This window comes from Dermacentor andersoni, chromosome 3 (assembly GCF_023375885.2).
Source record: "Dermacentor andersoni chromosome 3, qqDerAnde1_hic_scaffold, whole genome shotgun sequence".
NCBI classification, from domain to species: Eukaryota; Metazoa; Arthropoda; class Arachnida; order Ixodida; family Ixodidae; genus Dermacentor; species Dermacentor andersoni.
Window position 1 is genome coordinate 193577679 of NC_092816.1, and position 24685 is coordinate 193602363.

Below are 24685 nucleotides of genomic sequence, written 5' to 3' on the forward strand. Positions count from 1 at the left end.
TGCGAAGAGGCGGCTAAAGACCTACAGCGTATCCTGGGAAAGCGGTTCATTAGCACGTGGGCTGATTCTATTTTTATGATTGGCCTCCTAGGCCAACGATTTAGTCTTCTTGGTGTTCAGCTACAACAGCCGAGCAGGTACGTTCTGCCGTGCTGCGGAGGGGGCCTCTTTTGATGAGGCAGGACAGCGCCAGCACCGCCGCGAATGCAGACTAGCAAACAGGGCCAAACAGACTGATGTGTAAAAACATCAAGCAAACTGAAAATGCCCATCAAACCTGGATGCATTGCAGGGCAGATCTCTATTTACCTTACAGAAGGAACTTGCACAGGCAAGGTTAAGCCGTTGACCTATTCGAGAGCGAACACTAGCTTTCTCTCTTGCTTTCCCGCCTCGCAAGGGCAGTTTTCACTGTGAATGCGACGTCAGCTGACGACGGAGTCCCTCATAATGAAAACGAAGTGAAATCGGCAGTCAAGTATCTCCTTCGAGCACCTCATGTCAGGGAAGCGCAACGCATAGTAAAGTAGAAGGGAATTTTTTATCTCACGTTCTTGTTTTTAGAACTAACCGTTGAAGCAGCCGTCACTTACACTTCGGGTTTTCATAATTAAACGCCGAAGTGCTCATTTAGCTCATGGCAATTTGCTGTAAAATTCTGATGAATAAAAGAAAAATAAAGCTAATTTTTTCAAATTACACTGTTTGCGACTTTATTGCAGCATTTAAAAATCAACAGGATACCTAAGCAAAAATGTGTTATGTCGTCATTTAGCATTAACACATTTAAGCTTGAACAATATTAAAACATTACAAGCCATTAGAACAGGCTGAACATGCAAATACTATAGGTTACGGGAGAACAGCTCCTAGGGCAATTAGTAGGGTGGTTGAACTGCATCAGATATATCACCAACCTACTTTCCCTCAAGCTTGGTAACGTGTTTTGCGTATTTTTGCAGTTTTTAAAGCACCTGATGACATGAGCTTTATGGTGCGTTGATCGGTAACTTGATAAACTACCAAGGTGCCTGTCCTACGTTGAGGAAAAACAGGAATGCAATTGAACTGCCCGGCCATTCCCGAAGTGGCAATGGGGTAAGTTTTTCATTCCGAGGAATTGAAAGGAATGGAATTGCGGCAGGTTCTTATTCCCCGGAATGGAATAGGAATGGAATGGGGGCGCCAATTCCGCAACACTGATTTCAACCATGAACTTTTTTCTCACGGTATAGTTCCCATCTTCCGTTTAGTTCACTCTGCGGCCTATGCACTTTTTTGCCTGCGTATGTTTTCGTGACGCTTTCAGTCGCTCGTCGATCGCTTCTTTTACCAGTTTGTTCCACCAGCTCTTCCGTTTTCTTTTCCATCGACTTTTTTCCTTTGATATCGTGCCCACTCCCCACTCTATTGCATAGGGCATTGATCGTAGAGGAAGTATTATAGATAACTAGTTAATAGTTAAATATCATTAATTTGTTTGCCATGAAGGCCCTAGCGTAATAGAGAGGGGAGTGGGTGCAATATCAAAGAAAACGGTCAACAAAATTGAATAATTATTTGTTTAATTCATGGTTATTCGGAAGGTTTTGTACAACAGTCACTGCCCGATTCACTGCTTATACGTCAGGCCATCCGTCCCACACTATATGCTTCATATACGTCCGTGCGCCTGTCCTAAAGTTTTGATGACAAAAGCAATAAAAAAGATCGTCCTGTCTGCACGCAATACACGCAAAGTGCCTCGAGCGGCCACTCGCGCGGCAATATTGCGTGTATTCGCCGGCTTCTTTCACACTTGGAAAACACTTTTACGTAGCACGTCTTAAAGTAAAAGAAATCCCTACGGGAGTTTTTCATGTTGCTGTACAATTTTCTCATTGACACTTCTAATCTTAATCTAATATTTCAGATGCTGATTTATTAATTAGTAATAATTATGTAATTAGGCAGAATTCAACAAATATTCCGAGTCTCTCCAAAGGACGGCAAGCAATATCACTTTGGTTCCGTCCGTCTCATGCGGCATTCGCGTATTTTTAAACCTTTTGTGCATGATATTTGGGAGACCCTGGATTTCTAAACCCCCATAGGACCCAATGTATACCTATGGAGCACTCTTCCCCGCGCGTCGCGGACAGACGGGCAGATTTTTGAGGGATGTAGACCTAGAATGCTTACACTAAGACATGTTCTGAAGAGGTCCATGATCATGGTAACACAGAAAGAGCCGAACCTAGTTCTTACTTTGACTGTTAAAGCGCAGTAATGTTGCCCTGAACTGTGGGGTAGAAGTGCCCCTTTGGTTCATCAAAATTAGAGTACATCCGCCTGTAAATCAGTTACTCTGCCTCTTTCTGTGTGTCTCTCTGCTTGCCTGTCCGTCAATTCGTACGTTGCTATACGCAAGCCAGTAAGCCAGACAGGGTTGTATGGAGCCATGGCAAATAAAGGAGCGCAGCTGCTAGTGATTCGTATACTTACAACGACGGATACCTACCATGCTCGGGAACCTTAGCATCGGAGAGATGAGGACATTTGGCGGTGCGGCGTAGCAGTTGGCCTCGTCCTCCATCGATCCGACCGATGAGATAGCGATGACTATGTCTGCCTTGAATGTGCTGCAGCGGCAGAGGACACGTACATATTGCGTTATCTTCATAAGCTATTTCCGTGCACGTAAGCAAAGAGGCCATAGGCGCTATTATGGTAAAAGGTAGGCTTCCGAGGTCAGCAAAAGTATTCAAAGCCAACACAATAGGGTCCTACCTGTAGATATATTCGTGGTAGGTCAATGTAAGACTGCTCGCTTGATATTGATGAGACGGCGTCGCATTAGTGGCTAGGGAAGAGTATTGACCACCTGGGCTAGGTCCACGTATCAAAACCTAGCCCACGACCACACATGTTGTGGCGGAAAGTGCCAATTGAAGCACATCTTCAAGCAAAGCTTGTATACGCTAGCCTGCGCCGGCGATCTAATGTTAAAAACCAGCTGCTCTCAAAGTTGCACCCGTCCACGGATTTATATTTAAAGAAAAGACTAGTATTAGACCCCATTAACGGAGGATCCTGCTATGCCGTCGCGCTACTGACGTCATTCTCTCTGCCATTAGGTTCGTGTGTCTAAGTAACCTAAGAGGAACGAGTGTTTACCGCATCAGAACACTATGGAGAGGTAATGGGTCGGCCGCGCGTCGTGCGTTTGTCCGAAAAACAGGCGGCGTTTGATGAACGTCGCCGGGAACTTGCTGCAGAAGGAAGAGTAGGAGGAAAAACTTTATTGATTATTCAGAGAGGAAGAGGGGATTAAAGAAACTGGTTCTTTTTGTTCATGCCCACGTCACATGTGGAAGTGACGGCCACGCACCGCACCATGGACAAGTGCGGGCATGTAGTGTGGGATGCATGCGGTGTGCTCTTGCCAAGTGGGCATAAGTGTGTGGTTGTATTCTTCTCTATACGCGGACTTCTTGTACCCCCAGCTGCCGATGCGGCGGGGCAAGGCGCTCTCTCATACGTGTTATATTCAGTTTCGTCATTCATTTCGGTTCTTTATTCCCCAGGGGGCGCTTCTGTTCTTCATTATATATATTGGTTGTATATGTTAAACAAACGGCTTTTACTTCGGGACGGCTGGAGTCTGACTTCCACCTTCGGTCAACACCACATTGGCGACGAGGATGTCGTGAACGTACCCCCAGCCCCGCTGCGCCGTCCGTATCCGCCACCATGAGCTTCACCGGGCTTGCTCCGCCGCCGTTTTTCCTTCCGACGCCCGGCCGTCCCTCATTGCCATGGGAGCAGTGGGAGCAGATGTTCAACGTGTACTTGCTGGCATCCGGAGCCGCCGCATTCAAGCCGGAGCAACGCAAGGCTATTCTTTTGCATTGTTTGGGCGCGGAGGGCCAGCGTATTTATCAGACGCTACATGCAGGGACGAGCGACGCAGCACCGGGCGCATCAAGTGCCGTAGCACGCGCCGATGACAAGTCTGCCGTGGCCGCTCCTGACGAATACGACTCTGCACTCGCCGCATTACGGCTACAGTTTTCGACGTCGCGCAACGTTATCATCGAGCGTCATCGCTTTCACCGCCGCAGCCAACACACAGGCGAGTCCGTTCATGACTTTGTTGCCGCTCTACGGGAGCTAGCGTCACATTGCTCGTTTGCCTCGCAAGATGATGCTTTGCGGGACCAATTCGTTGCCGGCGTAGCTTCCCCTCGCGTACGTGAGCGGTTACTGCTCGAGGGTTCCACACTTTCATTCGAGAATTCTGTTCGAATTGCACTTCAGTTTGAGCAGGCGGCTGAAGAGCTAAAGGAGCTTTCTGCTTCGGTCGAAGCAATTTCATTGCGGCAGCGTCGAAAACCATCGTCGCATTCTTCGAAAAAAAGGAATTCACGACCGGCAGCCACCGTAGAGCAGAATTTAACGAGGTGCGCGAGCGGCTCACGTGCGCCGCAGCGGAACCGCCCCCCTCAGCGGTACCGAGAACAGAGTAGCCGCTCGCCACATTGTTTCCGATGCGGTTCGCGGGACCACATCGCGTCAGCGCCACAGTGCCCAGCGCATGGCAAGACTTGTTCGTTTTGCGGTCACAAGGGCCACTTTCAAAGGGTATGCAACCGCAAGCTAACCCAAATGCAAGGCCGAGTCCGTGAAGTTGAATTTCATGAAGATGTTTCGTCATCCAGCAGTGCTGAGGAAGTTTTGACTGTGCAACGTTCCACGGGTAGCGGAATTCATATTCAATTGCAAGTCGCGAATGTCACTTTGACATTCCTTGTTGATTCAGGGTCGTCTGTTTCAATCCTGTCGGAACAAGCATTCAGTCGATATTTTCAGAGCGTTCCGCTCCTGCCTGCTCCGCATGTTAGTCTGTTTGACTACTCTCAACGGCTAATTCCAGTGCTAGGTTGTTTCCAGGCAGACGTTCGATTTAAAGGCCGCACAGCGTCGCTACGTTTTTATGTTGTTCACCGAGGCACTTCTCTGATCGGTCTAGACGGCATTAAAGCCTTGGATCTTCGCATTGAGGGTTCTGCTCTCAAGTGCCTATACACGTCCGTTACTCCGCAGCCGACTGTTGTTGACCCGCTATCCTGTTCTATTTCCACATCGTCAAGCACGCAGCCCCGTAACAAAGCTCTTCCGCCAGCCTTAGCACATGAGTTCAGTTCACTTTTCAGTCCCGAGTTGGGTCTCGCTAAGGGGTTCACGCATCGCATCAAGACACGGCAAGGCGTGCAGCCTGTAACTTCGAAGCTTCGTCGTCTGCCGTATTCTCTCCGTTCACCAGTATCAAATGAGCTTCATAGGTTGCTGAGCCTTGACATCATCGAGTGGATCGATGCTTCTGAATGGGTGTCCCCCATTGTTGTTGTTAACAAGAAAGATGGTAGCATCAGGATCTGTGTAGATCTTCGAGAGCCGAACAAAGCTATTGTTCCAGACAGTTTCCCATTGCCCCATACAGAGGAGCTGCTTCACGCTTTGGTAGGCGCTACACACTTCTCCAAACTTGACTTGGCTTCTGCTTACCATCAGGTTCTCTTGCACCCTGACAGCAGGGATCTGACAGCTTTCATCACCCATGATGGCCTTTTCCGTTTTAAAAGAGTTTGCTTTGGGTTGGTTTCTGCCCCAGCGGCATTTCAGAAGATGATGGCGAAAATCCTTGACCGCTGCCCTGGCGTGTTGTTCTACATTGATGATGTCATCATTTTTGGCAAGACCGCAGAACAACACCTTTCAAACTTGAAGACCGTGCTGCAAAAGATCAAGAACGCAGGTCTGAAACTGAACAACAAATGCCTTTTCGACGTTCCAGAACTTGCCTTTCTAGGGCACAAGGTCACTGCACGTGGTATCTCGCCACTTCCAGAGAAAGTAGACTCCATAGTTAACACACCAGTGCCAACTGATGTGGCCGCCCTTCGTTCTTTCCTGGGCCTCGTAGAATACTACTCCAAGTTTGTTCCACACTTGGCACAAGTGGTTGAGCCTATGAGAGTCTTACTTCGCAAAAATGAGCCATTCATCTGGTCTGCCGAAGCAGACAGCAGTTTCCGGAGGGTCAAGGAAATGCTTTCGTCAAGTACAGTCCTCCAGATGTTCGATCCGTCATTGCCAGTAATTGTGTCGACCGACGCGTCCGACTGTGGGCTGAGAGCAGTCCTGCAGCAACAAAGTGGCCACGAGCTCCGCACAGTCGCTTTCGCATCTCGTACACTGTCGCCTGCAGAGAGAAAATATTCAGTCGGTGAACGAGAAGCACTTGCGTGCATTTGGGCGTGTGAGCGATGGCACACGTACCTGTGGGGTCGCCATTTCACAATTCGAACAGACCACCAGGCACTGGTGTCCTTGCTGTCGTCACAAGGACATGGAAGACGCCCACTTCGAATCACACGCTGGAGTGCACGACTGCTTTGCTACAATTTCACTGTTGAATACCGCAAGGGGTCCACAAACACTGTAGCAGATGCACTTTCTCGGCTACCAGCACCTACCTCGGAGGCAGAGATTGCTAAGGAGGAAGAAATTGTCTCGTTCATTGAGCCAGCCTGCGTGACTAAGGAGAAGTTCAGGCAGGCCGCCCTCGACGACAGTTGCCTGGAAACCGTCACGTCATTCGTGCTGAGTTCCTGGCCGCCAAAGAAGTCCATACCAAAAGAGGCGAAACCATTCTATGCCATTCGGGAAGAACTTTCTGTTGTCGATGACCTGCTTCTGTGTGGAGAGCGCCTCATTGTTCCGTCCTCCCTCACGGCTCAGATCATCGGCACCGCGCACGAGACACATCCGGGTATCACGCGCACGAAGGCGCGACTGCGTGAGCGGTTCTGGTGGCCACGAATGGATAAGCAAGTGGAAACGGCAGTAAATAACTGCCATATCTGCCTGGAGGCAGATAAGTCCGCCAAAACATCACCAGCACCGTTGCAACCTGTTGAATGGCCTGAGCGACCGTGGCAAAAGCTTGGCCTAGACATTGTTGGTCCCTTGGAGCATGCAGCCTACAACAGCAGATTTGCTGTAACGCTTGTTGACTACCATTCGAAATGGCCAGAGGTGTATTTTTGCAGCGAAGTGTCCACGAGCAACGTCAAAGACTTTTTAAGGTGTGTTTGTGCCCGTGAAGGCTACCCGGAAGAGATTGTTTGTGACAATGAACCTCAGTTCACTTCGCGTGAGTTCATAACTTCCCTGCAACACAGAGGCATCAGTCTTTCACATTCTTCAGTATACTACCCCCAAGCCAATGGGCAAATAGAACGTTTCAATCGCACATTGAAAAACTTCATTCAAGTCTCACTCCTCGAAAGACGACCACTCCGGCAAGCTGTCACAGAATACCTTGCCATTTACCGCTGTACTCCGCACGCCACCACCGGAGTCGCCCCAGCAGTTCTGCTGCATGGTAGAATGCCCCGAACCAGGCTGGATATCGTGGGTTTCTTGGCATCAGCATTTGCGGAAGATCCAGCCAAGGAGTTGGCGCGACTTCGTCAAAGGGTTCGGCGTCAGCAGCAAAGCAGCAAGCACTACACGGACAAAAGAAGAGCCGCCAAGAAGACGAATATAGCCGTAGGCGATTTTGTCCGTGTCAAAAAACCGTCCGTTCGGTTCAAGGGAGACTGCGCCTTTTCTTCACCCACTGAGGTGATCAAGAGGAGGGGACCAGCCTCTTTCCGACTTGGAGACGGCCGTACGTGGAATGCCTCCAAGCTTTCCAGGGTTCCGGAGAGGGGCACCTGGGGACCAGGCCCACCTGCCACGCCGCAGCCGCGGTCTCCTGATAGGCTGCAACCTGCCACGCCGCAGCCGCGGTCTCCTGAGGCGCTGCAGCCCGCCACGTCACAGCTTCCTGAGGCGCTGCAACCTGCCACGCCGCAGCCGCGGTCTCCTGAGGCGCTACAGCCTGCCACGCCGCCGCCGCTGTCTCCCGACGTGCTGCAGCCTGCCGTGCCACAACCTCCTTCTCCCAGGACGCAGGAACTGTGTCCTGGCATACCGCAGCAGCAGTCAACGAGCCCGTCGCCAGTGCGACGTCCAACGCGGCCTACCCGAGAGCGCCGGCCACCGGCCTGGCTCAAAGACTATCAGACCAATTAGTTCGTGGTCTGTCATTGTGTACATAGGTTGTAAATATGTGTAAATAAGTACAGTGTGCATGCTTTGGGGTTTTCGTTACTAATACTTACTAACAACTAACTACTAAAAATAAGGGAGGGAGTATGTTATATTCAGTTTCGTTATTCATTTCGGTTCTTTATTCCCCAGGGGGCGCTTCTGTTCTTCATTATATATATTAGTTGTATATGTTAAATAAACGGCTTTTACTTCGGGACGGCTGGAGTCTGACTTCCACCTTCGGTCAACACCACAATGCGACGTTGGTGTCCGAGGATGTCTCGCGCAGTAAGTCGATTATCTTGGAAAGGGCTGTGGTTCCCCGCTCGGTTCGTGAGTTCTCGAGCTAGGGAGTGGGCCCTCTCATTGTATTGGATACCATCGTGTCCTGGACACCATTTCTTTGCATGTTCTTGGAATGCATCGCATGTGGTTCTCAGCGCGATGTGGAAATCTGCCTTGCTTGTACATTCTGCATGCTGCTTGAGAGTCGGAGTGCCAAAAGCCCGTCGCTGTTCCTGTGTATTGTTGCCATCGCGATTGCTGAAGCTTCGGCAGTGGCTGTGCACGTTGTGTTTATTAATGCTGTTATCTCGGCTCTTTCCCGCTACGTGTTGAAAACTGCTACTATGACGTGTCCTGTAGCGGTTCGAGCGGCGTCCGTGTATTGCACTTCTTGTTTCTTCCCAAAGCTTTTGATAAGTAGCTTGGCTCGGGCTAGTCTTCGGCCATTGTGGTATTCAGGATTTATGTTCTCCAGAAAGGGCTCGTGATTGACGTGCCGAACTCGCCGTGAGGGAGCGCGAAGTCGACGCATTACGACAAAAAACAGCCGCGGATATCGAGCTTTGATTGCACCGCTCTTGACAGTGGTGGAAGGGTGGTAAATGTTTGCTCAGTCACAGAAATGTTCAACATAACGGAACCGCCGGGGTAACCCCATGGCTCTGGGACTGCGCTACTGAGCACACGCCGTACGTTCAGCACTCCGCTGCGTACTCATCGCCCCAAATGTGTAGCCTGCGTTGGGTGCACGTTAATTGAGCACTAGGCTGCGCCGAAATATATACGAACTTCATTTCAATTTATTCAATTTAAGGGCTGAATCGAATACGATTGTACTCTAATTTTTCAAATAGTCACACACCCCAATATATATATATATATATGTCGTTGCTTAAATTATCAACCAGACCAAGCCATCGTTGGTAGGTCGAACTCGCCGCTATGTATCTTTGACCCTATGAAGAAAATGTTTTCCAGCTAGGAGTAAAGCTGGGGGGCGATGCCATAATGCCGTAGTTACCCGACGACTTCTGCAAATATATCCTTGTATTTGGCCATAAAACCGGAACCACTGTAGTCGTACGATCCGATCGCGATCGCGGTGGTCTTGCCGGGATCGCTCCCTTGGATGTTCTTGAGGGCCTGTAGCAAGCGGGGCAAACCGTGAAATCGCTCATTAGTTAAAAAAATAGACTCAACAACGTTTCTGGCCAACGTTGGCGTTCATACATTTACTTCTAAAAAACAGAAAGAAATTAGGCAACAAGAGCAAGTTAGAGAAATGCGAATAGATTGAGGAAAAGCGCATGGAAAGCTTATGTAGGCTGTCAGTGAATATTGTTCGTTCATGTGCGTTTGCTGCAAAATATGGAGTTAGTGACTCACAATGGTTTATATGGAGAAATGTAATAATGCATTCATTGTTTTCCGTGACAATGACGCATGTGCTCATGGTCCCATAATTTTTTCTCAGAATAAAACAGAACACCACATTGGCATAGTGTGCCAGGCGGGTGCGTTCTACGGAAAAGGCATCAAAGAAGCACACAGCAAGGCACATGTTGCAGTAGTTAAATAAATAGTTCGTTATATGGTACATATTCCAACGAAGCACCTTTTGCTATTTACGTATTCATAACCTGGGATATGCACGAACGAAGAAATGGGCGTCACCACCACAAACTCTCTACTGGAGTTTTTATTGAAGGAACATTATTTGTACGACACTTACAACCGCCAGATGGTGAAATAACAAACTGACAAACAAAATGTAATTTAAGCATTAGATCATCCACTAGCTTTAACACGGTAATAAAATAGATGATTTGGTGGCGAAATTCTGTTAACGGAATAGATGTCAGACTCATGCAAGCGTCGTATATCTTTATAATATAGAAGGTATACGCATAATGTATCGGTGTGATGCTAAAGCCAAGCCGAATGCCGAGTCAGCCTTAAAAATGGACAACTGCCACCTCCATGCTCGTGGGAGCCATTGTGTTCGATACAATAATAATGTAGGAAGTTCTATGGCAGCAGCAAACATTGCACGTGGAAGCACAAGGTGGTTGCTGTCGGCAGAGCTAGAAGAGACCACGTCGGCAGAGCTAGACGGGGTTGAGAAACGCAGAAAGGTGGACTCGTTAGTTTCGTAGAGCGTCAACGCTCGGGGGGTCAACAGCTGGCGAAGGCAGCCGGTCAAGCGCGAACGCACGAGGTGACCTCCAAAGAATACTTTATCTGTTCCCGAGACCCAGCAGGCATATGGGTCTCTGCACGAGCCGGCCTGTCTTCTCTCCGCGTAGCAATCATTTGGGCGACAACGTCGCGTCACCTTCGTGTACCGCCAAATCGGGAGTTTGCAGTGCTCGTATAGGAACGTTCGTAGAGGCGCTTAGCATAGTCATCGCATGCCAAATACCTTACGTTCGTGTCGCTTGCTATAATCCAGGCGATAGCGTTACGGGCCTCCTGTCGCAGAAAATCCAGGTCGGCGTCCGGAACTTGTGCCCCGTGCGCGAAAATTCCTTTATATATTTAGGTATATGTATATATATGCCACGTCTTGCAATATGACATGCGGTATATGCGGGTTATACTGCCACGACATGCTATCACTAATGTTGCTCATACCTTCTCTTGCATTCTTGACAAATTTTTTAACTAGGATGTTTGAGAAAGACAGTTCACCAACGCATATCAGGAAGGAAAACATTAATAGCGCATGCCTTCTATCTTAAATCTTTTCACACTGAAATATTAAAAGTGCGAAACAATGACAGAATCCTGGAAAATGATGTAACTTTCTTGGCGTGGCTGTGGCACTACCTCCGGGATCGGCCTACGCAAGAGGCTGCGTCTCTACCAGGAAGCTCGCCTTCGTGCACAGCGTTTGCAGCCAGCATTTCCCGGCAAACATTACGTTTAGAAGTAAAACTCTTCTTTGGGCTAGTTGGTTCATGCTTGAATTAGTAAAGGCAAGGTGCAGAAGACCATAACTCAAGAAGAACACAAACGACAGGACCAGCGCCGGTCCTGTCGTTTTTGTTCTTCTTGAGTGCTGGTCTTCTGCGCCTTGCATTTACTAATTACGTTTACATAAGCAGCAGTGGCCGGGAAGCATGAGAAGCTGTTACGGATCTTTCAATGCTACCCCGTTCTAACTTTAAAGGTGAAACATAGGCATTCTCCAATGGTATTACGTTCGAATGTATGTTTTTGTGCCCTGCCTATCACCATGTCTGCCTTGCTGCCCTCGCAGGCATTCTCTAACTCTCACAGTAAGTCTGATCACCGAAACAAATTAAAGCATTCGGCTAATTTGCTTCCTGCTACGGGACAAAATGCGGGTGCCTGTAAATACAGATGCTTGTCATCTTTTTGTGATTAACAGAAAAAGAGTACATATCCTCGCAGCACGTGCCGCGGCGTCGACTAATAGTAAAGTACAGTTGGTGCATGTTTGCAATGATTAGAGTACAGAGTACACCTTGTTAGTTGTGATGTAAGTTCCACTACCAGGTGGCACTTGTAAGTTTCCTATAAGTGTTCCTAGAAAATAAAAAGGGCACCCTTTGAGTGTTTGCGCTGCTCCAGTGTAACCACCACCACCAGACCAAGGACTTCTACCAGAGACTTTGAGGCAGATCATGGTCGATCCAACAGCTGCAATGACAGCGCCCGCGTTTCCGATCGTCCTGCAACAACCTAGGGAACCACCGACTATTCCCGGATCATCTGCTAAAGACCCCTAAAGTTGCCTAGATATAGACGAAAGGGTCGCGCCGTTCAGCAAATGGATCTCTGTGGATAAGCTGTGCTACATGTTCGTCTACTTGAAAAATACCGCGAGGACCTGATTTTAAGACCGAGAATCGACCCTGACGATACAGGACCTGTTTCGCAACGGCTTCCTTCAGAGCTTTACGAGCACCGCGCGCAAGTAAAGATCACATGCTCTGCTAGAGAAGCCCGAGTGCCGTTCGCATAGCCATTTACACGGCAGATGACTCGTCTGTTCCAACACGTCAATCCGAATATGTCTGAGGAGAAGAAATTTCCGTCATACAGTCACGGAATTCTCGACAAGAGCCACGACCATCGAGGAGACACTAAAGTTGTACAGTACATAATACCACGGCCAAGCACTTACGGCGAAGTATAAAGTCCAGGCATTTGGCTTAGAAGGGCTCAGAGAAGCCATCAGGGCCGTCGCGCGCGAAGAACTGCGCAAAATGTTCCCTGCGTTGAATCTACAGGTGGCCTAGATCAGTGATATTGCGAGAGAAGAAACCAGTGGTCACTGGAAGTTTCCGTTGTGCCGCCCGAATCGCAGCAGACCTAACCTGAAGCAGTGACCTACGCCGCCATCACCGTGCTCTTTCGCGCGTGTGCCCGGGCCCGGTAACGCCGCAGTTCCGCGGGCGAGCAACCACCGCCGCCAGGCCGTCCGCCTGTCCCGCCGAGCAAAGCCTCGGAAGACCGTCGTGTAGCGCCCTCCAGGTCCACGCCCGCTCTGTTATCACTGCACAAAAGGGGGCCACGTTGAATCCCAACGCCCATCGCGGGAGATGGGACCACGAGGCTTCGCCATCAATGCGCCGTGTGCAGAGCGAAGGGAGCGGGCAAGGGACCTTGCCGACTGCATCGCGGCTACGCAGTGGAGACTTGGACATCCTTCCCGTTCGCCATCACGAGAACGCTACCTGTCATCGCAGTAACAACCGTACACAGAACCAGTGTGTGGCCGGTGCATCAACGCGTATCCGGAAAATTCAAACCAGCAACCGATGGAGGTGCAGTTGCAGTTCGTCGACATGCCGAACATCCTCCGCCGCCTATGAAGACGCAGAAAAGATCCTGTCGACTACACAAATTTTACACTTCAAATGCTAGTGGGCGCTTCACAAAACACTTTCATAGTGAAACTGAAAATGTTCCCCAATGATTACGATAGCCCGTACTGTGAATGTTGAGCGCAGCCCTATGCGTGTTCTTGCGATATACTGGCTGGCGTGGACAATCTGTCTAGCGCGGCACGTTCCAAACGGAGCGAAGTGCGGCGCGACTGCCTGGCTAATCGAGTGATCGCGAGAGGCAGCGCTTGGGTGATGGATGGGCGCGATTCACAGATGCCGCTGCAGGCATATTTCCGCCTATGTGTAACGCGCATTTCTGTGGCACCATCTAGCAGCTTTCCTCGTCGCAAAGCCCCTCTTGCGTGGAATGACGCTTTTCTTCCCCCGCTTTCTTCATACCTTTTCGTCATTCTCCTCCTTCGCTTTCCACCTGATGGTTCCGCAACGCCCTCCTCCAACGCTTTCCTCATGCTATTTTTCCTATCACCCTCTTTTATCCCCAGATGCGCTCCGCATTCGCTCTTTCATCCTTCGCTGAGCTCGTTCGCTTGGTTACGCCGATGGAATCCGACGTTAAACGCAGGAACGGGCGCCTAAATCCCAGACCACACGTATGCTTCCGGACGCGCTCAACCTCGCGTCTACGCGTCTTGACCCTGCCGCGCCTCGCAAGAAATGGCGGTTTGCATGGACAAGGACGCGCGATACCGGGCACTCACTGGGCTCACTCATGGACGCCTTTGTCAGACGCCACTTCGTACTTTGTTATTGACAATGTTTCAAACTGCTTCGATATCTATAACCGTAATTGTTATAATTTTAAAGCTGTTAGATGAGCACAGAAAGCAAAGAAGAAGCACTTTCTTGCAGGATATAACTCTGCTTCAGTGAGAGCTCATCGCAGTGCACTGTAGCTGCGCAGCAAGGCGCGCCGACGCGAGGCAGCCCAAGCGCGCGATAACAAGGAGCTGTTCACCGAAACAGTGCCGCGTTTTGAGGCGCTTCAACCGTCTGCGCACGCATGGGCCCGCAGGCGCGAGCTTGCGCACGTCCGCAAGCGTATGTGCTGTCTGGACTTCAGTGCTGCGCTCTAATTAGGATGAAACTTCGTTTTCGTGCTGATTATCGTCACTTTAACGAATAGAAATATTATGCGGTTTTACGTGCCAAAACCTTGACCTGGTTATGAGGCAGGACGTATTGAGGGAAACCGAACTAGCTTGGGTTCTTTAATGTGCACGAAAATCTAATCACACGGGTGCTTCAGCATTCCGCCCCCATCGAAATGCGGCCGCCATGGCCGGGTCTCGTTCCAACGACCTCGTGCTTGGCAGCACAGCACCATAGCCACTAAGCAACCACGGTGGGTTCCCGCAGGTCTACTGCTCGTCAGACCGGATCTGCCACGCAAAGCATTTTTCGTCGATGCACCAGAATACGGGCTACTCGCAAATCGAAGTCGAAGAGAGGGATAGAGAGAAGACGGCCTTTATCACTCTAGGAGGCCTCTATGATTACAAGGTCATGTCATTTGGTCTTCACTCGACTCCCGCCACCTTCGAAAGTGTGAGGCATACGGTGTTGGCTGGCTTCAAAAGGCAGATGCGTTTAGTGTACTTTGATGACGTCGTCGTATGCCCCTCAAACTTCGGTGATCATGTAAAGCGCCTTGAGACAGTACTAGAGGCCATCAAGTTCTCGGAGCCGACCCTGAAGCGAGAGAAATGCAGCTTCTTACGAACTTCTGTTTGCAGGATACGTAATGAACAGGTGTGGAATCCTTCCTAATCCACAGGAAACAGCTGCCATTGCGAACATTACTCAGCCCGAAGACAACAAAGCAATGCACAGGTTTTTTGGTCAGTGTGCGTATTATAGGCACTTTGTGCACAACTTCTCTCACACGGCCAAGCCTCTGATTCTTCTCAGGAAATTCTACGTCGCATAATGGTGGGAAACAACGCAGGTCCAGGCATTTCAGGAATTACAACGACGCCTGCAGACGCCACCAGTATAGGCTCACTTTGACGAACACGCCGATACCGAAATACACAGTCAGGCAAGCAGCGCAGGTCTGGGCTCTGTCCTAATCCTTAAGAAACACGGACTTGAAAAGTTCATCTGTTACGCTAGGCAGTCGCCGTCGTTCAAAGTCATAAGCGAGCACCACGCACTGTGTTGACTTACCAATTTAAGGCACGCTTCGTGACGCCTAGCCCGGCGGAGCCTCCGACTGTAAGGATTCTACATTAGTATGAAGTCCGGATGAAAGCACTATCAGGCTGACTCCCGCGCACCTATTGACCCGCAGCCCCAAAACTTCCAGGACGACGACGATTTCCTATGGACGATAAGTGCGGACGCCTTCGCCGACCAACGCTGATTCGACCCGTAGCTAAACAGCCCTGTCGAGTTATTTGGAGGGTAGACCGACGTTGTCCCAAGGGGGTTTAGGCACGGATTGTTTGCATTTTCATTTCAAAACAACGTCCTCAAAACGAATAGAATTCACCGACGTTTACGACACTCCCTAATGCGAATTTTGCACGCTTAGGTGTTTGGAATTCGCGATATATTGCGGCAATTAATTTGATTCTGAATGACAGGATCCTCTTGGATGCTTCGCTGAGCCTCTGCCCGAGCGGCTCGTTTAGAAGCAGCGGCAGACCAAGCATTTCGATCGGTTGCGTCGCTTATTGTTTAGAATAAAAGCGTGAAAACAGTAACGCATGGCTCGCCCGGAGCGCTTCATCTAGCGTCAGCGGCGCAGCAGAAGCACGACAACTCGCCCGCCTGCCCTTCAATAACCAGCAAAGTACAGGTAGCCGACACAGGGATCTTCGGCGAAGCTACGTGCAATATTAGCTTGGCGACCGTGTTTGCGTTTACACACCGATACGTAGACGAGGACTTAGAAACTTTTGCGACACTTTTCTGACCCTACAAGATCATCCGACGCACTGGCGCACTGCACTATGACGTCGTTGCAGACGGCATTTCGCCGTCACAGTGGCGCCTGTCAAGCCCTGAAGTCGTCCACATGGTGCATATTAAGCCATTCTACGTCCGCTGACAAACTTTGAGACCTTGCTTCGTTGTAGTTCTTCTTACTGAGGGTGCTTGTGTTTTTGATTTTGTGTTTCTGTCTGTTGCATCGGGGCGATGCTTCATAAGAGTGCCGCTTAGATACGTGTATTACCTTTATCGCTAACAGCTTTTCACCAGCTAACAAGTGTAAAACGCGACCGCTGGACGCAGGATGCGCCTGCGTGTATCGGAAGTTCCTCGAATGTTATGATTCTATCTGGTGTCTGTTGTAATCGAACCTTGTGTCATTTGACTGTAGGCGCGATGCAAATTGTGTAATGCTTTCTCGGACGCACGCGGGCATTTCCAATTATGCTGAATCCTTCGACGAGTCATGCGCACAAGGTGACGCGCTTGACCCGCAGAGTGAACTTCCGACGATTGCCGGCTGTGCTTGCTGCTATCGTTTTGGTTTGAGTGTAACCCGGGGCGCTATAACGTAAAACTATTTTAAAATTGTTTCTGTTCAAATTCTGCAAGCAGCCTACCGCGATTGGTCAAAAATTTTTTGGACCAGCCCTAGTTCACCTATCTGTCACGCGACGTCACGAAAACCCCGATAGCTGCCCATTTGATATGACGTGTACACACTGATTATGCATAATTTGACCGAAAAAAAAAAAAACAAAAATAGTTATTTCTGATTCGATGCCTTTTTGCCATTAGCCCTCGGTTATTGGTCAAAAGATTTCGGGCTGCACCCTCCTCACCTGCCTCTCACGCGACGTCACAAAACCGCAAACGCTAACCGCGTCAAAATGACGCGTACGCGTTAAAGATGCATTAATATGCTGAACAAAAGAGAATTTTCTTCAGAATAGCCGCAGGCTGCCCTGTTCTGAAAGGAATAAAAGATTGCTGCCGCCGCTCGCTCCGGCACTGGCTACTCGTCCCTGCCGGAGAGCATTGATTTATGTGGAATAAAACTTATTGCGTGGCCATGTAACGTTTTCGAGAATTTTCGGCAGGTTTAAGACCTCGTACTGCCAACTCTTCTTTGCTAAGGATCCATCCGTTTTAGCGTTCGTCTTAATCTTCCGTTGAATGCTGCCGCTATTGTCGACGAGCCACCGCGAGCTAATTAAGGGAAAGCGGACCAATCGCACACGCCGGCACCACCCTCTTCATCCGTTTATCAATATTCAGTGCAGTGGCTTGGCCCCATCGAATCCCTCTCCACTTCAGCATGCTCCCCGTCTCTTGATATCCAATTTGATAAGACAAGCCGCTCAGTGCAGTCAATGTTATTCGTTTTTCAAGCAAACAAAAGTGACCTCCTATGACCGAGTGACGCATTTGATTGGTTTGTTCAGGTAACCCTGCGGGTGACCGCCGGATGCTTGCGTCGGCGGTTACGCAAATTTGACGTCAGGAGATTGGAATAAAAACATATTGGAATAGTTTTACGTTATGCGACCCCAGGGGTCTGTAACCCCTGTTTTTGATTCCTAACCACACCCTCCAATTGACGTTCTATCAGTTTCTACAGTCTACTATCATTGTCTATCATTGTCTACTACTAATCGTAAACTTAGACACCAAAAAGTCGTGTGGTCCTGATGGTATCCAGACTGTTTTTCTCGGTCGATACTCTCGTTGGTGCAGCAGATATCTAACAATTACCTATTGAAAATCTCTCTCTACCACCTTCCTTCTTCCATCGTGGAAACTTGCTGCAATTTTGGCCTTATTTAAGTCGGGTAAGGTTCAATTGTTATCTAGCTATAGGCCAAATTCCTTAACAGCACACTCGTGTAAATTACTCGAACACATTACCTTCAAACAGGTTATAGAATTTCTTGAAAGTAACAAAATTTTATGCGCTTCCAGCATGGTTGTAGAAGTGGCGTTAGCACTATAACACAACTGACAGAATTCGTTCAAGACATCAGCAGCTCTTTAGACATAGGTGACCATATTGATGCTATTTTGATAGACTTTAGATAGATAGATGCTATTTTGATAGGCTGATAGGCATTCGACACTGTCTGACACCCTAAACCTATGCACATGCTCCTCGCTATAATAAAAGAGGTATCTTTGGTTGGCTGGAAATCGCAATTTCTTTCTCAGCGTTCGCAATATGTAGGTTTATACTCTACTAACTCACCCTTGATGCCTGTTTCAGCAGGGGTTCCCCAAGCCTCAGTACTGGGTCATTTTTTATTCCTGCTTTTCATTAATGATTTCTCCCTACACACCTCCGTTAAAATAGGCCTTTTGCAGATAATTGCATCTTATATCACACAAATAAATCTCCTACTGATCATTTTGTCCTTAACTATTGTTCTGCTGACCTTTGTAACTGGCCCAAGCACGACAAATGATATCAACTTTTCCAAAACTGTCTCCATGTCCTTTACACCACGCTCATTCCCTTCCTTCTTTGCCTATTCCTTTAATAATATTACTTTAAATGGAGTCTTCGAATTCAGATATTTAAGTATCCTACATTCACATGATTTGTCATGGTCGAAACATATTGATTTCACCTGTAACAAGGCCCTTAAAAGACTACATTACTCACATCCCACGCTGCGTCTAGGTCCTCAAGAAACTAAGCTTTTTACATATAAAACCGTCATTCGCCGCACCCTCGAATTAGGCTGCGTTGTACGGAATCCATACATACACTGCGATATCGAAAAACTAGAATCAGTGCAAAAAAAAGGCAGTACGTTTTGTTTTTAGGAGATACGACAAGGAATTTTTGCCATCAAACTGCCCCCCCCCCTTTGTCTCACTCCTCTTGCAGAGCGTCGCAAACTTGAATGCCTAAAATTCCTTCACACGTTAAAGGATTCTCCTCGCCTCTCCTCTCTAGATAACTGACTTTTTCCTAAACCCTCATCTAAAAGGATCACCATACTCTAAATATCAACCTTATCTGCCCACACTGATACCTTTAAACACAGTTTTTTTTTTCATCAACAATTGACTTGGAAAGCGTGTTTAGAGCCAAGAGAAAACAAAAGTAGGGAGAAGACACCACAATGCGCTATCGTCAATCAATCAATTGAAGTCTGGAATTCATTACAGGGCAACATCCGTTGACTACCATTAAACAATTCACGCAAGCATGTTTATAAATATTTGTTTGTTTGTTGTTCATCCCACTCCTCGAATAGCCTCATTTAGGCTGCAGCATGTATAGGTAAAAATAAATAAATAAATAAATAAGTAAATACTCTAAAGCTACAAACTTGCATGGGCATTCTCATTTTCCGTTTCGAAACTGACTGGAAAGCTAACGAATGCTCTAGCAAACTTTATGGACGAATGATATAAGTATAATGTGTCAGCTAGTAGGCGACTTTATTTCTTGAAGTGCGTAAATTGAAAAAAAAAGTGATAATAGGATGCGGTTATTAGTTTACTAATTATTTGCCTCAATATGGAGATTTATCTGCCATGTCAGCTTCATCAGTAATCGCAGAATCAGTCGAAAGGAATGTCCCACATTAAGTTTCATGGTTTTGTGTTTAATTTAAAATAATGGAATAGTTGTGATATCTTACTGTTGATAGAAAACTGGACAGTAGTGACTGCAGAGTTGCCAAGATATCTGTAGTCCATAGTCAATACTATGACACGTCAATACACCAAGCGTTAGTGAAACTGCCATGCTCGTCCTCATGAATAATCCATCCGCGTCGGAATACCTGGGTACCCACTCCATAGCTTCGCTTAAAATTTCTACAGTCTACTTGGTACGGTGTCGATGAGCCCACCAAACTTTATTGAAGCGTACGATAAAAATAAGGAGAATAAAAACCATGACTGCAGCTACATCGTCCCGTATTTTGGCATGTTATCCGTGTCACAGCACTTGGACAAAGTGGGCATTCGAACCTCACATTCCTGCGGTGCTGTAGTACAGCGACGCTTCTACTTACTTCTATAGCTGGCCTCACGGCTAGCACGGTTTGGTGAAGTACACTGGGCTTCGTGATAATATTCAGCAAGCCGTAACTTGCGATCTTGTTCGTGGCGAGCATAGTGAGCTCGCCCATGGCATCAGATATTAGCTTCGGTCTGATGTACCTGCAGTGGAATAAGGACAGGACTTAGTTCAAAGATAAACTAGGCTATTGAAGGGAAAATCACACATCCACCCGTTCGTAGCAATTGCTGCGAAGAAAAAACATACAGGTTCCTCGAAATAAAGGCCTCGCTGTTGAAGAAAAATTGTCCAGGTCCGAGAATTGAAGCCGGCACCACCACCTTTCCGGGGCAGCCGCTCTGAAATCTGCCATTTGCCACCTGGACATCTGCCGTCTGCCATCCGAGGCTTTTCTTTCAAGGAAGCTGTATGGGCTTTCATTGTAGCAGTTGCTACGAATGGGTGGATGTCTGATTTTCCTTTTATTATTTACTTCTATCCGCCTTGCGGTTTATCGCAGAACCATTACGTCAGAAACCAGGCTAATTGGTTTCTGTACTTTGACATACTCAAGGGGCTAAAAGAAACGGACACAAAAGGGGAAGAAGACTGGAAAACGATTGTACTGTCTTCTTTGTTATCTGTCTGCTTTATAAGCGCTCTGACCAAGTCATAGCACAGACAGCATGTGACATTAAATTTACAGATCCTTACAAATAAGAAAGTTTTGAACCAGCGTTTGCACGAGTTGCAACTACTGCGCTCTGATAGGTTTTTCCTCTTTGTGGTTGAGCAAGTTGTATTTAGAGGCGATTTTCTTCCTGCGTCACATTTTTCTGGGTACAAATTACCCTGCTAGTCATACTACACTTTTTACTCATTCGTCATAAGGAAATGACCACTAGCTTTCTTTCAAACACCACGAATTAGTAACCTTGGTTGGCGTTGACGCCTCGTTATGCCGATTTCAACAGTTCGCATGCAATCAACAATCCTACTGTCTTAAATGATGAAGTGACGCTGTTTCTTTGCGACGGCGTTAGTTTCCGCTTCATATTCAGACACTACGCTGTAATGTTCAGTAAGTTGAGCTAAGGGGGTCTTCAGGCACATGACGATAAGATGAATATTCATGCTCTATCTGTACAAATTTTCTTGGTATTTCTGCAGACAAAAATCAGACAGAGTATCGCAACTCTCTTGTACAGGGAAGTGCTTCTCACATATATATCTGCAATTTTGAGAATCATTGTTTACACTACCACATATTACAACATATTGCCGCGTCTTAAGAATATCGAAGAGAAAAATGAAGCGAGCAACATAACCAGCAATAACCAACCATAAGCCTGGGCGTGAAGATGACGTTGAGGAGTCGGCTGACCATATTTAGTGCCAGCCTTTCGCACGCCGTGGTCGTCACTGTCTTTATTTTATCACGGCACTGGTGCACGTGCCGGAGTTCATCGCCTAATGCTAGAGACTCCTCCTTCGAGCCGTTTAACCAGCCCGCAACTACCTCATCGCATTGTACACCTGCCGATCGATTTTATTCGTCGCCTGTTAGGCGTATGCCCGGAGTTTGAGGCCCCAAAATGCCACGAGATAAAGAAAACCTGGAAACTACCAGCCCGTCCCACGACACCTTTCAAGTTGACGCCTTTGAGGACGGGGATAATATGCACGAACAATATGAACGGGTTGCAAAGCGAAGAAATAACTGCCAAAGCTCAAGTTCTCAAACATCTTCTTCGCTCTGGGAGTCAGTACGAGAATCTAGGCAGACCGCTCTAATAACGTGGGATGACCGTCCAAGGCAAGCCTCGACCTCTGCTCTGACCGCTAGCAGCGCGTCCCTTGGGTGAGCCCGTTCGATAAGTTTCCCGTGAGGAGATTCGCAGCCTGGCTGTAACTTCACAAGAACCTTCGGTGGCTTGCGTTGCCGAAGCTGTAAAGCAACAAATCATGCACCCCGTCTTATTGCCCAATACACTACCGGATCATCGCTGTATCAGTTATGCGTCGGCTGTCCGTCGCCTGCCGCCAGTCACTTCACCGTTAACCCGGCCCTTGTTGACCTTGCCGTACAACCCGGCCTCGCTAACGCCGTATGACCCCGTCAGTGGCCTCGCCGTGCAGCGCACACCGAATACTGGAGCTTGGCCCCAAGGGGTACCTACTAGTACACCGTTGATTCGAAAGAAGGACTTGTGGCGCACTACTAAACAACGATAACTATGCTTCCATTGCAGAGAAGCCGGCCACGTTTTAATCTTAGCCCGTATCCTAATATGTATGACAAGACTGCCGACCTATTTTTCCCCGCGCTTTCTTTGAAAAGTAAAGTGACAACGATGCCTCCATGGCTCCGCAGCCATCCTCAGACATGCCGAATTGCCGAGTTCGCTCTCTGTCGCATGCTTGTAGCTCTTTGCCACACCGTCGCAGCTTTACTATTGTAGTTCGGGCCTGCGTCGATGGAAACTAACAGCTGCAAACTCCAGGGGGAAGGCTGGAGCACATCGAGACCCAAAAATGCCCCCCACGACAACATTCTGACCGCACCATGCGACGTTGTCGAACCCTATTATAGAAATCGTAAGCGCCCTGCTTACAGCAGTTATCGACGAACATGATGTGAGCGTTCAGTAATGTCGAAAGTTGGGCTGGTTCGTGATTGATCATCATACCTTGCTGGTGAAACAGCGCATTGCCACGGACACAGAGAAGACACACAAGACGACACTCGCTGCTGTTCGAACATATAAAAGGGCCCGTTGTAATGGAAATGAAGTTGAGTAATGTGGAAAGATGGGCTAGTTGGTAATTGATCATCCTACCTTGCTGGTGAAGCAGCGCACTGACACGGACACAGAGAAAACGTGCAAGACGACACTCGCTGACAGCAGCGAGTGTAGTCTTGTGTGTCTTCTCTGTGTCCGTGTCAGTGCACTGCTTCACCAGCAAGGTATGACGATGTGAGTGCTCTTGCCGGAACTGGCGCCAACCTCTCTAAAGAAAGCCTGTAACTCACCGACCACTAGGTATCTACTTGGTATCTTACTAGAGGCCAGACACGTACCCAGGGGAGGCTTCACCCCCCCCCCCCCCCGAAATTAAGTGGTATACCCCCTTCCCCGCCCACGCCACCACTCCTCATTCACTCGTATTAACCTTGAGACTTAACAGGTCTTCGGCGGTAAACATTTTGGTGCTTTTTTCACTCCTTTTGGATGGAGGCAGTTATCGGCATCTCCTGGGGTGTGAAGGCCAGGTTTTTCATCGGTTTGGTGCCGGCGCGATTAACTCGAGCTGCGTTCAGTTGTCATCATCTATTGCAAGGGTCACGTGCATCGTTGTTGCTTCATTAGTTCGACCTTCAGTATTTAGACTGATCCAGATATTACGATAAGGATTCCGTTCAGCTGGTCTCTATGCTCGTGGCACGAGTTACAGCCGGCGAAAACGTCACTTGCGTTCAACCTTTAATTTTGCTTCAATATTTCCTGGAGTGACGGCTGGCCGGGACACTGTCAGATCCTCGGAACCATATTCCCGTGATATTGGTTAGATAAGGTAGAAAATAAAAGCATGCAAAGCAGCGTCCATCATCAAACCCTGCAATAAACTTTAAACCTATAAGCAGTATGGATATCACCCGTTAACTCGTCTGGTTTTTCTCTAATTGTACAGCAATTTTCGTGGAGAGTTGGCAACTCGAAACAAGGGTCGCAAGGAGTCGATAAATTGAGCGATATACTAAGGGAGAGATCCGAGGCAACGACCAAACAGGAAGGAACAGCGAAAATTACCAAGCTTAATCGTTCATTGTGAAAGTATTTATGGATCAACATCTTTTAATTTCAAAAGGAAGTGGAAAAAACGCCGCCAGAAGTCGAGAATTATTCCGTGTGTTTTGAATGACGCTTCTACAGTTATCAGTCGAACCGCCTGACGTGGCTACTTCTGTGCTGTGGTTATGTGGGTGTTTTTGTGTGTCCGCAGTGGGCTCAGTACGTCTAGAACCACAGCGCCCTGCACTCTACGCGTAGGGGACTGGCGGCCACGCATCATTACACAACCTCCCAAATAACAATGCGAGTCGGCTTTGTACTTGGTAAAGCAGTAAATGAGGGATGCAAAAGATTTGTGATTGTTCCGAAAATCTACATTCCTGTATAATTCTTCAAGAGGTAATTCAAGAAACGCTACTAGAAATCTTTATTTTACACTTTCGCTTGTTTACTTGCTCTTGCCAGTGCTCTTCCGGCGCTTCTTTCCTGTGGGAGCCCATGTGATATGGTTGCTTCTTGGTCACGTAAAAGAGGGGTGTATCCCTCAGGCGTACCTGTGAGATGCACCTTATTTCATTTGTTTTTTGCGGGTTTACGCGTCTTTATGGCCAACGGTGGAAATTATTCACATTTCT

The 24685-nt window shown here is 48.1% G+C and overlaps 2 protein-coding genes across 2 annotated transcripts in view; one reads left to right on the plus strand and one right to left on the minus strand.

The window, feature by feature from the left end:
- Positions 1-2615, minus strand: part of LOC129382931 (uncharacterized) — a 31175-nt gene extending 28560 nt beyond the window's left edge. The window contains exon 1 of the mRNA XM_055067150.1: positions 2501-2615. Within this exon, the coding sequence (XP_054923125.1) occupies positions 2501-2575 (75 nt within the window). The 5' untranslated portion in view covers positions 2576-2615. The remainder of the gene's footprint in view (positions 1-2500) is intronic.
- Positions 2616-3568: 953 nt separating this feature from the next.
- Positions 3569-24685, plus strand: part of LOC140216597 (uncharacterized) — a 45987-nt gene continuing 24870 nt past the window's right edge. The window contains exon 1 of the mRNA XM_072286971.1: positions 3569-4553. Within this exon, the coding sequence (XP_072143072.1) occupies positions 3733-4553 (821 nt within the window). The 5' untranslated portion in view covers positions 3569-3732. The remainder of the gene's footprint in view (positions 4554-24685) is intronic.